We start from the raw sequence: 16993 nt of genomic DNA on the forward strand, positions 1-16993 counted from the left end.
AGGCAGTATGCTTTTATTGCCACAGTTATTCTTTTATTATCAGCAAATCTGACTAAATCATCTTTAGCATAGTACTTCAAGGCCTACCATGGTATCTGGCACATGGTTAGAACTTAGTTGATGTCAAATTATACATTTAGATTAGAGGAGATGTTTAGAGCTCAGGGAGGGAAAGAGCTCAGAGGTATAGAGAGGTTTACTGGAGGTCTTTGCCAGGTAACTGATCACCTGCCACTCCTAGGTCTCTGATAAGAAAAATAAAAGTAATGTTTATATATAATAACTGACATTACTTATTCAGCTAGTCTGCCTTCATGTCAGGCTTTGTATCCCTGTTGTTTTTAATTTTGTTAACAACTCTGCAAGACAGACCTTATTCTTGTAGGTATACAAAAACTAAAGTATAGAAAGTCATCCTGGTCCAACACACCAGCTTATTCTTTTACTGACTTTGGGGTAAAAAAGCAGCTCATCCAGAAAAGGAGGATAACTTAGAGTTGAGGAAAGTTATTAGGCCTGAGATTTCCTTTATGTGATTCATCTTGGTTGTAATGAGGTCTCTGCTTATCACACTGATCTAACACGTTAGAACTGGTAGAAGCCTTAATACACACCCAGCTTAACCTCCCTCACAGAAGCTAAGTGCCATAATGACGCAGTACCGACAAGACACTGGGTTCCTGAATCCTGTGCGCTCTTTTTAGCTACAGTTACTTTTCCTGCAGGGTACTGGCAGCCCTCCCAGAGACACTTCCAGTGCCCGCTTGATGGTTTGCAGGGTTATTCCTTTTCTCTTCAAAGGAAAAAAAAATTAAACTCAGTGCCAAAACTAATGAGTCATATGACAGTAAAAGGACATTTTACCATTATAGGAAAACTTTGAATCATATAGGTTTAAGTTAAACTTAAAATCTATTTACCAGGATGTACAAGTAGGTATATAAGTATATTAAAAAGCAAAGTTCAGTCCATCTGCTTGTAGAATATGATGCTTTGCCACAGCTCAAGGATTTGATGTTGTTAATTTGTCAGTTCTCCCCAGATGGATCTATAGATTCAACACAGCCCCAATTCCATAGCAGAATTTTTTGTAGAAATTGATAAGATCATTTTAAAATTTATATAGAATTGCAAAGGATTTCAATGAGTCAAATATTTTTTTAAAGATTTTATTTATTTTTAGAGAGGGAAGGGAGGGAGAAAGAGAGAGAGAAACATCAACGTGCGGTTGCTGGGGGTCATGGTCTGCAACCCAGGCATGTACCCTGACTGGGAATCGAACCTGCGACACTTTGGTTCGCAGCCCGCATTCAATCCACTGAGCTACACCAGCCAGGGCTTGTCAAATCATTTTTGAAAAAGGAAAATATTGGAGGATTTATTCTACTTGATATCAAGACTTCTTAAAAAGCTACAGTAATCAAGACAGTGTGATGTTGGATTATGTGTAGATATAGATCAATGGGACAAATATACAAAATCAATTTGAAAAATACTGAGTTGCATTGTGATCCCCATTCCCCCCAATTCATATGCTGAATTCCTACTTGCAGTACCTCAGAATGTGATCTTATTTGGAAATAGGGTCATTGCAGATATAATTAGTTAAGACAAAATCATACCGGAGTAGAATGGACACCCCTAATCCAGTGTTTCTGGTGTACTTACAAAAGGGTAAATGTGGATACAGACAGTCACATAGGGAGAATGCCATGTGAACACAAAGGCCAGCATCAGAATGATGCCTCCACAAGCTAGGGAACACCAAAGATTGCCAGCAAATCACCAAAAGCAGGGGGAGAGGGATAGAACAGATTCTCTCCCAGCTCTCAGAAGGAAGCAACCTGCTGATGTCTTGATCTGGGACTTCCAGCATCTAGAATTTAAGATGATACATTTCTCTTGTTTCAGTCACTCAGTTTGTGGTGCTTCGTTACAGTGTCCTAGCCAATTAATACAAAAAGGATCAGAGACCTAAACATAGAGCTAAAATCATAAAACTAAAAGAGTACATAGGAAAACAACTTGGTAACTTTGGGTTAGACCAGGTTTCACAGAAAAGTCATAAAAAGCAAGAATTATAAAAGACAGAATTTCTGTTAGACTACAATCAAAATTAACTTTTTTCCTAAAAGATTCTATGAAGAAAATGAAAAGGCAACTCTAGGCTGGGAGACAATATTTTCTCTTTTATTTTCAACTTCAGTTATTTGAAATGGGACCAAATTTCATTAACACAGGATTTCAGTGTTATAAGATTAAAATTTTAAGGGAAAAAGATTGGTTTGGTGCTTTAAAATAACAAAAATGGAAGCATGATAGAGGGTACTCAAAATCTGAAAGTCTGCAATAAAAACTTAAAATCTATTTTTTTTGCAAATAAAACATCAAATTTTTAATTTTAATATGAAAACTGACATTTTAAGACTTTACATGTAACACTTTAAAATGTTCAACTGTTGCCCTGTCCAGGTGGCTCAGTTGGTCGGAGCATCGCCCCCGGGCACCAAAAGGTTGCAGATTCCATCCCCGATCAGGGCACATTCGCAGGTTGAGGGTTCTGTCTCCTGTTGGGGTTCACATGGGAGGCAACCAATCACTGTTTCTCTCTCTTCCCCTTCCTCTCTCTATAAAAATCAATAAACATATCCTTGGGTGAGGATATTTTAAAAAGTTCCACTGTTCATCAGTGACCAAAGGAGTACTCAATCATCCATTTTGTGAAAATGCAGTTTGAATATGGGCAACTATATTTGGTTTTAAATAAGCTACAATTTTATGACATACTAACACTCTTTATAAAGCTGGTTCCTAAATCACATCCCAAAACATCTCCACAATGTAGGTTGATATTAGGTCAATTAAATATTGTAAAACCCAAGTATTTATATAATAACTTGTCAAAGTATGAAACTTCATAGTGAATTTCTGAAAGTTTAAGTTTTGTTTACCATTATGAAAAATCAGAGGGAGGAGCATAAAGAGTTAAATTACAAGATCATGAAATGAGTAATATGTAAGCCTGTAAAATAAGCAGAAAAGTACAGCAATTAGGTTGGTGTTTGCATATTGTGTATGTGTCGTGGTATCTAGGCACAACAAGTTAAGAGTTAAATTGACATTTTTGGTTCTTTAGACCCAATGAATTTAAAATATAGCTCATATTTTCCCAAATTTATTTAACAGTCTACCTTAACTAAATTCCTTTTATAAATCCTATAGTACAAGCACTATAAAATATTCCAAAAGCAGATGAAATTATTTTGATTATTTCATTAGATATTATTATATGAAAGTATGGAACGCTTCATGAATTTGCATGGCATACTTGTTCAAGGGCCATGCTGATCTTCTCTGTATCATTCAAATTTTAATATAAGTACTGTTGAAGTGAGCACAACAATATTTTCGTAATGACAACATAAATTGCCATTTCTTTTTTGTTGATGAGAACATTTAAGATCTCTTAGCAGTTTTCAAGTATACAACACAGTATTGTTAACTATAATACCATATTGTACATTAGATCCTCAGAACTTTTTTATCCTATTGCTGGAAGTTGTAGCCTTTGACCAACATCTACCCCCTCACCCCCACCCCTGTCCCTGGCAGTTCTACTCCCTGTTTCTGTGAGACTGTAGAGTATTTGTCTTTCTCTGTCTGACTTACCTCACCTTGCATAATGCCTCAGGTTCCATTCTTGTTATTGCAAATGACAGGGTTTCCCTTTTTCTCACGGTTAAATAACATTCCAGTGTGTGTGTGTGTAACATCTTCTTTATCCGTTCATCTGTAGATGGATACTCAGGTCCTTTCCGTGTATTGGCTGTTGTCAGTAATGCTGCAGTAAACATGGGAATGCAGGTGTCCCCTGAGATCCTGATTTCATTTCCTTTGGTTGAATACGCAGGAGTGGGATTGCTGGATTGTATGGCAGCTTTAATTTTAATTTTTTGAGGAACCTCCATGCTGTTTTCTGTTGAGGTTGCACCAATTTACATTCCTGCCAACAGTGCACAAGGTCTCCCTTTTCTCCACCCTCACCAGCCCTTGTTGTGTCTTTTTGATAATAGCCATTCTGACAGGTATGAGGTGGTATCTCGTGCTTTTGAGTTGCATTTCCCTAATGAGTAGTGATGTTGAGTACCTTTTCATCTACCTGTTGTCCATTTATATGTCTTCTTTAGAAAGATGTCTATTTAATTCCTCTGTCCATTTTTTAAATTGAGTTATTTAATTTTTTGCTGTTGAGTGTTAGTGTTTTGAATGCTAACCCTGTTAAAGATTCTTAAAGATTTTGAATATTAACCCATATCAGATATGTGGTTTGTCAATATTTTTTCCTATTCAGTAAGTTGCCTTCTCATTTCATTGACGGCTCCCTTTGCTGTGCAGCAGCTACTTAGTTGGATGGGTTTCTTCTTACTTATTTTTGCTTCTGTTGTTTTTGATATCATATTTAAAAGATTGTTATCAAGACCAGTGTCAGGGACCTTTTTCCCTTATGGTTTTCTCCTAGGAGTTTTATGGTCTGGGACTGAAAATTTTTATCATGCTTGCAATGAAGTTTACGTGGCTATATACATTTATTAAGACTCATTGAATTATACACTTAAAATTGCTGAATCTTATTTTTGATATATTATGCCTCAACACAGAAAAAAAACATAAACAAACTGAATGTCTACTGTCTGTCAAGTGCTTTGTTAGGAACATGGTTAGATAAATGTGGCGTGGGTCCTGTCCCCACGCAGCTTGCAGTCTGGAGAGTTGGTATCGAAAGACACAGTTCAGAGAGAGAAGAGCCCGCAGAGTACATCTGCTGAGAAACAAAGGAAGGAGTTCTTGATTAGGGAAAGTCCCACAGAGGAGGTGTTTGACCTTTAGTGTGATGGGTGAACAGAGCCAGGTAAGTGTTGAGGGCATGTGCATTCCAGGCAAAAGTCATGTGAGTGTGAAACTGCACGTTGTGTTTTATAAACCACAAGGAGCCTGGTATTGGCGGAACCCTAGACTAGTGAGATTTATGTCAAAGTGGCAAGAATTGAAGCAGGACAGGTTGGCAGAGGTAAAAGATGAAATGTTTCTCAAATTTGCTTATCAAATTCATATTGAGAAGTTATGTCCTTGAGAGAGAAACCCTCCCTCTTGGATGAGAGATGAGATGCTCAGTGCACCTATTCATGTCTCTTTGTTCCATTGCTTTTGGCTTAAAAAAACAACAAAACCTTGCTTTTACAATCAATGATTTTAAAATAGTAATTCTCCCAGGATAGACTTCATCTGAATTTGTGTAACTAAGGCTATACTTGAGCTTTCACATGCTACAAGGAGAAAATATGTTTTAATGTTTGAGAAAGCCTTTAATACTAGCCATCTGGGAGAACTGCTGAGATTTGCCCAATGTGGCTTATCCCTTCAAGCAAACCAGTTTCTTTGTACCAACAGAGAACAAAAATCTCACATTACATTGTGGAAAGGAGAAAACCTTCTGAAACTGTTTATTGGTTCAACTTCATATATATGAAATTTCTGAAATTTCATCATTCTCTGTCCTTATAGGGGTGCAGGGGAGTGTATGTGTGTGTGTGCACGCGTGGTGGGAGCAAGCACACAGGATTTTGTTTTTTAATTTAATTTGTTTTATATTTAGAGAGAGGGGATGGGAGGGAGAAAGAGAGGGAGAGATATATCAATGTGAGAGAGAAATATCGATTAGTTATCTCTTGTACTTACCCTGACCAGGGAACAAACCTGCAACCCAGGCGTGTGCCTTGACTGGGAATCAAACTGGTGACCTTTTGTGTTGCAGGACGACATCCAACCAACTGAGCCACACAGGATTTTGATTAAAAAATAGGACTGCTAATTTTGCTCTGAAATCGAATGCTTTGTCATTGCAGGCAATGGATTTTGAAGGCTGGGCTGACACACTCTTTCTTCTGCAGTTCACCCTCTCTTGTGTGATGGGGTAAGCCTTTGCTGCCTTGTTACAGATAGCTTTCCTAGAGAAATGTGTTCCAGGTCCTTTTGCCTCATTCCTCAGTATCCTGTTTTGTCTCTTGAGTGTATCAGCCTAGGATAATTAAACCTCCAGATTCTGGTTGTTTCACAGCCCTTGGGAATGTGCCCTCAGGGCAACTAATATGATCCCAAAGTCATGCTTAGATGAATGGAGAAAAACTAATATTACCCGATAATGTAGTATGTGGTAAGCACTGTCACATTTCAACATTATTTTTTACCATATAGTTGATGCATTATTTTATTTTATTTTATTTTATTTCTACAGTGACCATTTGGGAGATATTGTTGTTCCTTTACCTATGAAAAAGCAGGTATAGAAGTAGATAGATTGTCTAAGTTTGCACAATTAGTAGGTGGCAGTGGCAGCCCTCAAATTTGGGACTGTTTGACTCCTCACTAGCAGACTGTATTCCTCTTAGAAGAGTATATGCAGAAGGCTGGAGGGTATCTGCAAATGTGCCTCTTCTCTCCACCTCCTTATTTCCCTGACACATTTTTTGCTCCACCAGTCAAGTTCAGTTGACATTTGTGACTGTGTCTGGCACAGGCTAGGTACATAGTGAGCTTCAAAATAAAGTTGATGTGGTGCCTTAGTAGTGAGTACTTGATACTCAGAACTCATTATACATCTGGGAGTTCCAACTGCTGCCACTTAGTTGTTAAGTGAACCCATATCCCCTCTTCTCTGTATCATTCCAATTTTAGTCATTTTGCTGCCAAAACGAGCATGCTATATCTCCTTAAAGCAGTTCTGATTTGGTTTTCTTCCATCCTTAAGAATCTCTCTTGCCTTCACCCTGGTCCACAGGTCATATTGCCCTAATGGGAGATGCACATCTCAGCTAGCATCTGTGAGCTCCGAGCTTCCTGTCTAGTTTAAGTGAACTAGAAGGAATTTGATCTAAACAGAGTACTCATGATTGTAAATGATGAGTTCAAAATTTTGGTTAAGGTAGCTGGGAAAAACACCTGGTCAGTAAATAGACATGAGTTTCTTTTTAATGAAATTTTTAAAAATCTGAAGAGAGTCAGTACAAGCAGCAGTAAAATAAGAAAGCTCCCAGTCAGAAACTGGATTAGCCAGCACTGATTGTTTTTCTTGGCTGGTGATTATTACAAAGTTAAGCAAGTGAATCTTACTTATAAGATACCTCTTCTTCATTCCAGGTTTATCTTGATGTATGCCACAGTACTTTGCACTCAGTATAATTCTGCTCTTACTACTACAATAGTTGGCTGTATTAAGGTGAGTTGAAAAAATACTGTTATTTTTTGGGTAACTGCATTATTTGAAAAATTATTCCTCTAAAATAAGTCTGACTATGGCCTTAAGCTCCATAATCCTTATTTTCTCACTTTTTTTTTGACCATTTGACAAATTGTGGTGGTGGTCTCTGAAATAATCTTTAAGAACTCAGGGAGGGATAATCTCTGCTTTTAGGCAATTTAGCTCTGAGGAGTATGAGAGAAGGAGAGTGTGTTGCCTTAGAATAGAGGATGGAGAATTTGGCCTATTTGTGACAGAGCAGGTGACAAGCCCAGTAGGGAGAGGCCTGTCTTTAACCCCTAATGAGATCGGGTCTGTTCTCTGACTCACTGAGTTCTGGCTGTTCTGTAGGGAACAGATGCCTGCCAGAAGTTAGTCAAGGGAGTTTTCCTATGCGTGAGCCAAACCTCGAATGGCCCACTTTTTAAAGCTGTGTCTGACATTTCCAGTGATGTCAGTTCCTCCTGATCCATTTTATTTGAGGGAGGCTCATTTGTCTTCCTCCAGAAGAGCCAAGTGGACTTGAATATTGAGCTGAAGTTAGTGGCTTGAAGCCTGAGGTCTCTTTCATCTGACTTTGTAATTCTAGTGCTTTAAGATCCATTAGCTAGGTAGGCTTGCTTTCTAAAACAGGTAAAATGGAGAGAGGTGGAGCCTAGACCACTTGGGGGGAAGAGTGCAGTTGCCTTTGGGACTGTCTGTATGATGCCCCTTGTCAAAAAGAGAGGGAAATGATTGCAGAGGTAAAGTTTGTATTGCTCTGCTGTGTGTCCCTTTGTGACCCCAATGAGTGGTGTCCACAGGACCTTATTTTAGAAACTGGATTTGGGTTAAAATTTCAGAAGGTCTGTGACTTCTAATTGTGGAATTGGAGTGTTTGGTGTGAATAGAACTGTAAATTAAGCTGTAACAATCAGTTGTGCGAATTCCCATGAAATCTAGAGATAATCTACAGTTAATAAACGTTCAGAGGTCTAGCTGGCTGACATGATTTTAGCACCCCAAATTAGCTCTCAGCTCTCTCTCAGCTTTATAAAGTACGGGCTTTAAACATAGAGAGGATGGCTTGCATCTTCAAAATAAGAACAGCAAGAATAGTGTCGTTGGTACCATGTTTTTAGCCAAGAAGAAAGAAAGTACAAAAAGGCCTGTGTTTAATTTTGATAACTAAACCTGTTTGCTTAGAATTTTTTAGTGCATGAGGTACAAATACAATCATACTTTCATTAACATAAAGTTTAGTACTTTTCTTTTGATATTTCCTTCTCCCCACAGTCCAAAGGGATTAGTTTTACTTACAAACTAGAAGGGGAAAATTGGATTGTCGGATTAGTTTACAGTTGCTGTCTCTCCTTACCTCCATGCAGTGTCACTGTTGAAGGGTCTTACACCTCCTGACAGATGGGAGTGCACAGTCTCAGGTGTGCCAAAGGAGCTTCTTTCGCTAGCCTCTCAGTTCCTACCCTTTCAGCTCTTCTGTGCTTGAGGATCCTAACCCTATAAACCAGAGGTGCCAAACTCATTTTCACTGGGGGCCACACCAGCCTTGTGGTTGCTCTCAGAGGTCCGAATGTAATTTCAATTCCTTAACGGTTAAGGAGTAGTTACATTTATACAGTCCTAAAATTATTTTGGCCCTTTGAAGGCAACTGCAAGGCTAATGTGGCCCCTGGTGAAAATGAGTTTGACACCCCTGGCTTAAACCCTTGGGTCAGCATTCCTTGTTCCTTTTAAGTAGAGGAGGAAAATTACTTAGAATAACTAGTTAAAAATAGGAATTCCTAGGCTTGCCTCAGATATAATCGAATCAGAATCTCTAAAGTAGAGCCTGGAAATTACCATCTTTAAAAGGTCTCCAGGTGATTTTCAGATATTACTAAAATCTGAGAATTAGCTTTGAGCTACCAGACCCTTCTGTGCTTCCTAGGTAGTTCTGCTTTGGGGATTGGTGTCTTTTCCTGATGCAAATCTTTGTTAGGTTGCCCTAATGGGTACTTAGAGTTTGTCTAACTTCTGATTGGTTTTGTGCAATAAAGATTGGGTTCCCTTTCTAAAGTTCCTTGGTCAATTTATGCAAATTAATCTACCTTCTCCCTGGATCGCTGGATCTCTGTATTTTAAGAGAGGTCCTCTTACACATTTTCCCAAGTTGCCTACTGTTGACATGCTTCGTTGTTCCCCTCTCAAATGATTAAAAAGACCTGCTCAAAGGCAACTTGCTTTCTCTATCCTTAGGCTTAGGAGAGGCCGACATAGTTTTGAATGCTCAAAGGGCACTCCAATATAAAAGTAATTTCGAAGTTTGTTTTTGACATTTTAAAAGCACTATAGCACTTCACTTTCTGTTTCAGAGGCCTAATTTAGTGGAGCCCAGGGCTGAAAATGTTTGTGGCACCGTTTCTGGCAGTTGTAAAGGCAGAGAAGGAGGCAATGCCTTACGAATGTGAAAGAACGGAGGTTAGCAAAGAACTGAATAATAACCTTGGAAAATTCTATTTAACTTTTGTGGTGTGAGTTTAACTAAAGGAGAGCCAGCCAGATAGGCAGATGATGCTTACACCTGGGGGTTGCAAAGAGTTAGGAGAGGTGATTTTAGGGATGCTACTTTGAGAGGACTTCCCTTTTTTTTTTTTTTTTTTAAGATACCAAGGACGGTTCCTCTAAAAACAGTCTTCATGTTGGTAAACCCTCCACCATTCCCTTTTTCTTTTCAAAAAAGAGACAGAGAGTTTGCTTATCAGCAGACTTTCCTTCTTTACTGTCCCCTCGCAGGTCAACAGTTATCGTAATGAGAGGAAAAGCATTCTTTTCTAAGGTTGCTAAGGGTGCCCTAGTGTTTTCTACCCTTAGTAACGACAGTGATTCTCTATTTGGATATATACCGTTAGTCCATACCACAGGGCAGAGAAAGTGCGATAGTCCTGTTAGTATTTTCCAGTGTTGGTGAAAGCATTTCGTTTTTGGAGAGATCGACTAGGGAGAGGCTAGTGTCATTTCTTTGTCAGTGTTCTTGCTCCTACTGTACTCATGTCAGGATTGGTGGATTTCCATTATTGTCCCTTTGGTTTTGCATTTTAAGAATAGGTATTTGGTATTTGGCTCATGGCATGGGTGAGTTTATATGAATATTTAAAAAGCTCAGGTAAACCTATGTAACAGTTTATTGCCTTTTTTTTAGAATATATTAATAACTTATATTGGAATGGTCTTTGGTGGAGATTATATTTTCACATGGACGAACTTCATTGGCTTAAATATCAGGTAAGTAAAAATATTTAAATATAAACATTTGGGCAAGTAGGCTGTGGATACTCAGATAGTATCCTGGTTAAGGTTGGGCTATTTAATGGCAAATTTGTTCATTTATTAACCAAACATTTATGGAGTGCCTACAATGTAATATCTTTAGATAGTGTTTTTTGAGAAAGGGAGAGAAAATAACCATTTTTTCTATATTTTCCATTAAAATATCCATATTTTATGCATAATCACTGGGGACTCACTTCTGGAAGTTGAACTCCTTTTATTTAACACTTCAAAGAACAGACCTTTACTTAGTATGCTAGATGGCAGTACACTGTTCTCAAGAAAGTACAGGGTTAGAGAATACCAGCTCTATTAAAATGCTTTGTATGTGTCTCACTTTGACTGTATCACTGCATTTCTTTAGATTTCATTTATCTTCATCAGTGATGAGGGTGACTTGTATGGAATATCTTTTTCAGTTCAAAAATTCTGAATATCATGTTTTTAAATCTATTTATATTCTTAAGAATTCTCAAATTTGTGTTTGGGCCAGTCCTCTGTCCTGAACTCAGGCTTGTATATGTAACAGCCCACTTGACACCTTCAGCTGACATGTCCAAAACTGAACTCCTTTTAGTTTCTCTGAAGTCTATTCTACCTAGAGCCCCTGCATCTGAGATGGAGACGCCATCCTTCTAGCCTTTCAATTCAAAACCCTTGGCATCATCCTTTACTCTTCAACCTTATGCTCAGTGTCTAGTGTGTTAGCAAATACTGTTGGCTCTACCCTCAGGATATACTCAGAAAAGGATCACTGCTGACCATCTGCATTGCTTCATTGTCATCTAAGCCACCAATGTCTCTTGCCTAAATTACTGCCTAATCTTCTACATTTATCCCTATTTTGACTAACTTCCCACCTACCCCACCCCCCAGAGTTACCTGGCAATTCTCAACAGAGTAAACAATGTATCCCTTGTACAAGGTAAGTCAGAACATACCCACTTTTTACCACCGCCCCCCAACTCTCCATGCCCCAGAGTCCTAACAAGGCCCTATAAGATCTATCTCATCTCTACTTACCTCTCCAGTTTCAGCTCCTGCTTCTCTTCTCCCTCATTCCACTGCCTTCACACAGTTCCTTGCTGCTCCTTTAGCATGCTGAGCGTGCTCTCACTCTGGGGCCTTGTACAGGCTACTTCCTCTGCCTGGGACACTGTACTGCAGATACTTGTATGACCAGCTCCTTTACGCCTACATGTTTTTGCCCAGATGTTACCTTCTGAAGGAAGTCTGCTCTAATCACCTTATTTAAAATGCAACCTGCTCTTCCCCTTTTGATACTTCCAAATGCTCTTATTCTGCTTTTCTAGTTACCCTTTTCAGAGCCCTTAATCTATTTCTAATATACTGTATAATTTGCCAAGTTATATTTATTGCCTATTTTCTGTTTCCCCTGCTAGAAGGTAACTTCCATGAGGATAGAGATTTCTGCATGAGGATAGAGATCATTGTCTACTCAAGTTTCCCAAGCTCCTAGAATGAATCTTAGTAGTTGTTTAATAAATATTTGCTTGATGAATTCTGTATGGAATGGTGAAAAAGTACTTTGGGAACCATAAAGCTCTCTACTAGAATATGATAGTACCATCTTTCTACAATAACTTGAAACAAATTATATAACCTCTTTGACCTTTTATTTCTTCAAATGTAAACAAATGATAATACCTATTCTACCTTTCTGATGGATCAATATGAGAATTTAACATGAATGTTAAAAATAATGTATAATTCATATAAATATAACAATATATAATCCATATGATTATATTATATCATAACATTATTAATACAACAATAAATAATTCATACATAATTAATAATTCATCATTGCTCCTTCCCTGACATCCTTTTGCCACTATTATTGTTTGCCTTTTAAAGGAAAAAATCAATTGTTATTTGTGGGGTTGGGAGATGGTGGGTATATTTGTGTGCCTGAGACTTGCATGTCACAGCAGGAAGGTGAGTGGCTGGGTCTCAAACTACACTTGGAGTTGCAGTTCTGAAGCTTGCCCACTGTGGACTTTGAGTTCGTTGTTTATCTTTTCTGAGCTTCAGATTTTTTATGTGATGGGGGTGAAAATACCTGTCTTTTTAGAGTCGTTAGAATGAAATATCTAAGGGGTATAAAGTATGTACTTCATTGCTTGACATCTATACTTAGTAAGTATCTATTTCTTTCATTAAAATTTGTGAGGAAGGGCCAGGATATAAGGAGCAAAATGGTAAACTAGTTCTGTCTTTGGATGTGGCCTGAGTTTCATATATTTCTAAAAATCTGGATTAAAGAAAAATCTGGATGTACAGACCTGAGTCAGAGATGCTTCAGTTTTTTTTTTTTTTTTGTCTCCTTAAAATAAAATACCCGATAGCCAAAATAAACAAAAGCTTCTGTTTGGATCTCTGCAGTTCAAATTTAAGATAATCTCATAAAAAAGGGTAGGTATCTTTTTTAACATTGCAAGCTACTTAAAATAACTTTTTAAGTTCCTGAGTATACTGGAATGTTATAATTTATGTCAGCCTAGCATGTATCAAATCCAACATCTTGAAAATTCTTCCAGTGGAATTTCTGTTTGTGTCAGGTAGTATATTACAGTTCTTGTTAAACAGTACTATTTTGCTACCAAGCTTAGTTGATAATAATGTCATTGGTATTCTGTCCCTATGTGGTATTTTAATAATTTCTAATTGCTTTCATATTTTGTTGTAATACATTTTGCAAGTCATATCTCTTTAATCCCTGCTTTATGACAAGGCTAGGGAGAATAAATTATGTATTTAGTTAGCCAGTCAGCATTCAAATTATTGGTAGCATTGGGATTAGAATCTGTGTGACCTTCTGTTCAAATACTATTTCCATTACAGTGTGTTTTTCAACTTTTGTAAAGAAAAATACATATTGTCTGGGTTATTTTTCATGACTTTGTGGTGTAATTTTCTTGATTTATCTTCCACTGGTTAGTAAGCAGATTTATAGGTTATTCATGTTTCTTTCTTTTTTTTTTTTAATATAAAAAACAAACTTAAGGTGGCTACTTACCAGATTTTACTTTGGAGATGATGTCATTCCATCCTTGACTGACTGAACTTTGAAAGAAATCACTAATTGAACTATATTCTTAAAGAATTCCATGATTAAACCCAGATACATCTAACCACCATCCTGCCTAGTTTTTCTCCTGTTTTAAGACAAATTTAAAAAGGTTTCTCTCTGGTATGATTCAAGTGCAAGAAGCATCAGGTTTGCATTGGTGGCTACTCAGTTCTGTCCAAATTTTATTCTGTGATTCAAGGAGGTATTTTTTTGAGGGGGGTATGGCTAAGTTTGGCTGTCTCTAAATGCCTTTTTTCAGTGGTCACTTTCTAGGTGCTCATCTAAGCCTAAGACTGTGATAGAGAGGGTGGGGAATGAATAGTGAAGAGTGGCGACTGAGCAGGCTACTCTACCGCTGTCAGTGGCTGGGCTCTGGCCTGTGGCTTTGACCCACGTAATGTACCCTTTCTAGATGATGGCCTCACCATCCTCATAATTGCCCTGGCTGGCATTCTGAGAATCCCTGGAACTCATCTTTATCTGTGATTCTTTTCCCCTTCCATTAAAAAATATTAATATAGACTTAAGTATAGTAAAATTCACTCCTTTTAGTGTAGCGTTTTACGAGCTTTGACAAATGCATACAGTCTTGTATCTCCTACACCACATTTAAGATAAAAAACAGTTTTATCACCTGCTTCCAGCCCCCCAGATCTCTCTATGTCCCTTTGCATTGAACTTCTGCCCCTGACAAATATCTGTGTTCTATCCATGTAGTGTCCAGAATGTCATATAATGATACATAATAGTATGTTGCTTTTGGTCTGGCTTCTTTAATTTAAGATTTTATGTTTACCAGTAGTTTGTACCTTTTTATTGCTGAGTAGTATTCCATTATGGATATATCACAGTTTATCCATTCACCAATTGAAAGACAAGTTTGCAGTTTTTATTTGTTTTGCACTTGTTGCTAAAATGTTTGCTTAGAAGTTTGTGTTGAACATAAATTTTTATTTTATTTGGGATAAATACCTAGGAGTGGAATTCCTGGGTATTATGGTAAGTGTATGTGTATAAGGGATTTCTAAACTATTTTTGAAAGTGTGTATACCATTTTGGTTATCTTGTTGGGTTTTTTTAAGATTTTATTTATTTTTAGACAAGGGAAGGGAGAGAGAAAGGGAAGGAGAGAAACATCAATGTGTGGTTGCCTCTTGCACGCCCCCTACTGGGGACATGACCCACAACCCGGGCATGTGCCCTGCCTGGGAATCTAACCAGCGACCCTTTGGTTTGCAGGCTGGCACTCAATCTGTTGAGCCACACCAGCCAGGGCCCATTTTGGTTATCTTAAAATTCCTAGGCAGGTAGAATGGTTCACATTCTGGCCAGAATTCTTTGACTTCTATTTTTAAAGGGTATGCACAGACCAACACTTATCCAAGTATAGAAAGGACACAGATAGATACCTGGGAAGGCAACAGATCAGAAGTTAATGCTTGTTGAATACCTGGTAGGTGAAAGCCACCTTTGTAGTGTCATCTGGGGGATGTTTAATCATCTCCCAGTTCACTATAATGAAATGGAGGTTCAGAGAGGTGAAGTAACTTTCCCAAAGTCACACAGCTACCATAGTAAGAATCAGAGCTGAGATTCTAAATTTGGTGTGACTTTTAAAATATGCCTCATAATTTAACCATGTGAGGGCACATAGGGTAAGAAATTAAAACGGCCCCTCTTTGTTTTGAACATTTCCAAAGCCTCCTTGCTTATTTCCTGCCTGATTTGTCTTTATTCTTCTATTTCCCTTTGCAAGCAGGGTAAGAATTGAATCCTTGCTGAATCCTTTTTGTACATATATTAAAGGAAGTGACTACTTAGTGCATGCAAATCCATAGACTAATATTTATCTTCAGGGAACTTGTAATCTAGGTGGGAGAGTCCTTTATTTATAAATAAATACATGGTTGGTACCTTCTGGGTACCAAACATTGTTTTAGGCAATGAAGATAGAGTTGGTATCGAAACTGACCAAACCCTTGTCCTTCATGCAGTTTTCCTTCTACTAGAGGAGACAGAAAATGAATGGAGATAAATGAGGGAACTATTTGCTGGTGATAAATGTTAGTTATGATAAATAGTACTGCAGAAAAATAAAGCAGTATTTCAGAGGTGGGGGCACTTACTGAGGAGGTTGCATTTTGTGTAAAGACCAAAAAAACTGGAGAGAATGAGCCACATTGATTTCTGGAGGGCAGAGCAAGTGAAGAGGCCCTGGAGTGGGAGCATGCTCAGTGTGTTCCAGGGACCACAGGGAGGCCAGTGTCGTGGGGTGGAGGGGAGTGAATGAAGCAAGAAGGGCACTTAGGTAATACTGTTTTTTATTTTGTTTATTTATTTTATTGAATTTATTGGGGTGACACTGGTTAACAAAATTATACAGGTTTCAGGTGCACAATTCCACAACATACCATTTGTACCCTGTATTGTATGTTCAGCCACCCCAAGTCAAGTTTCTGTTAGGGACTACTTTTAAGAGAAACGAAGACATTGGAGTCTTTTGAATAGAGGAGTGACATGATCTGATTCAGTTACAATAGGATTACTCTGGCCACTGTGCTGAGATTAGACTGAAGGAGGAGGGTGAGTGTGAAATGATTATGTTATTAGTACTGGCTTTCATTTATAGAAGAATCATATGGCATTCATAACATTAAGCATTTATATAGCAATAATAGCAACAAGGCAGTTTTTATATATTCTCTCAAAAGAGCTTTCAACAACTATCTATTTTAAGGATTTTATTTATTTCTAAAGAGATGGAAAGGAAAGGAGAAAGGAGAGGGGGGAAAATGTTGATGTACGAGGGATCCATTGACCAGTGGCCTGTCGCATACCCCTAGATGGGGACCTGGCCCACAACCCAGGCATGTGCCCTGACTGGGAATCAAACCAGTGGTCTTTTGGTTCGCATGCCAGCACTCAGTCCACTAAGTCACACCAGCCAGAGCTCAAGCTATTAATACACAGTGTTATAAAGTAGCTATCCAGACTGGCACCAGTAATTAAGGTTGTGGTAGTCTCAGAAACTAGAATCAAGCAGAGTTGTTTGGGAGACTTCATAGAGGAAAGTATACTTAGGTAGGACTAGGCCTTGAACATTAGGTAGGCCTTGGGGAGGTGGAAAAGGGAAGGCTGGGTATTTCCAACCATAGCTTGAAAGCACAAAGCTCTGAATGTAGACATTAGATGGGAGCTGGGGAGGATTAGCAGGAGGTACTCAGGTATGGTCAGAATGAGAGTAATACTGGGAAAGTAGTCTGGTGCCCACCTAATATCAATATTGCAAATATCTC

At 38.2% G+C, this 16993-nt stretch overlaps 1 protein-coding gene and 1 non-coding gene across 2 annotated transcripts in view; one reads left to right on the forward strand and one right to left on the reverse strand.

The window, feature by feature from the left end:
• SLC35D1 (solute carrier family 35 member D1) overlaps positions 1–16993 on the forward strand; it is a 46155-nt gene that overhangs the window by 21527 nt on the left and 7635 nt on the right. Inside the window, exons 9-11 of the mRNA XM_045835355.1 lie at positions 5904–5971; positions 7195–7273; positions 10473–10555. Coding sequence (XP_045691311.1) covers positions 5904–5971; positions 7195–7273; positions 10473–10555 — 230 coding nt within the window. The remainder of the gene's footprint in view (positions 1–5903; positions 5972–7194; positions 7274–10472; positions 10556–16993) is intronic.
• Positions 3292–3398, reverse strand: LOC123816597. The gene has a single exon (XR_006785303.1). It is a non-coding gene; the product is annotated as a U6 spliceosomal RNA (small nuclear RNA).

The sequence above is a fragment of the Phyllostomus hastatus genome, unplaced genomic scaffold, assembly GCF_019186645.2.
Source record: "Phyllostomus hastatus isolate PE091 unplaced genomic scaffold, TTU_PhHast_1.1 phas_contig_209, whole genome shotgun sequence".
Lineage (NCBI taxonomy): Eukaryota > Metazoa > Chordata > Mammalia > Chiroptera > Phyllostomidae > Phyllostomus > Phyllostomus hastatus.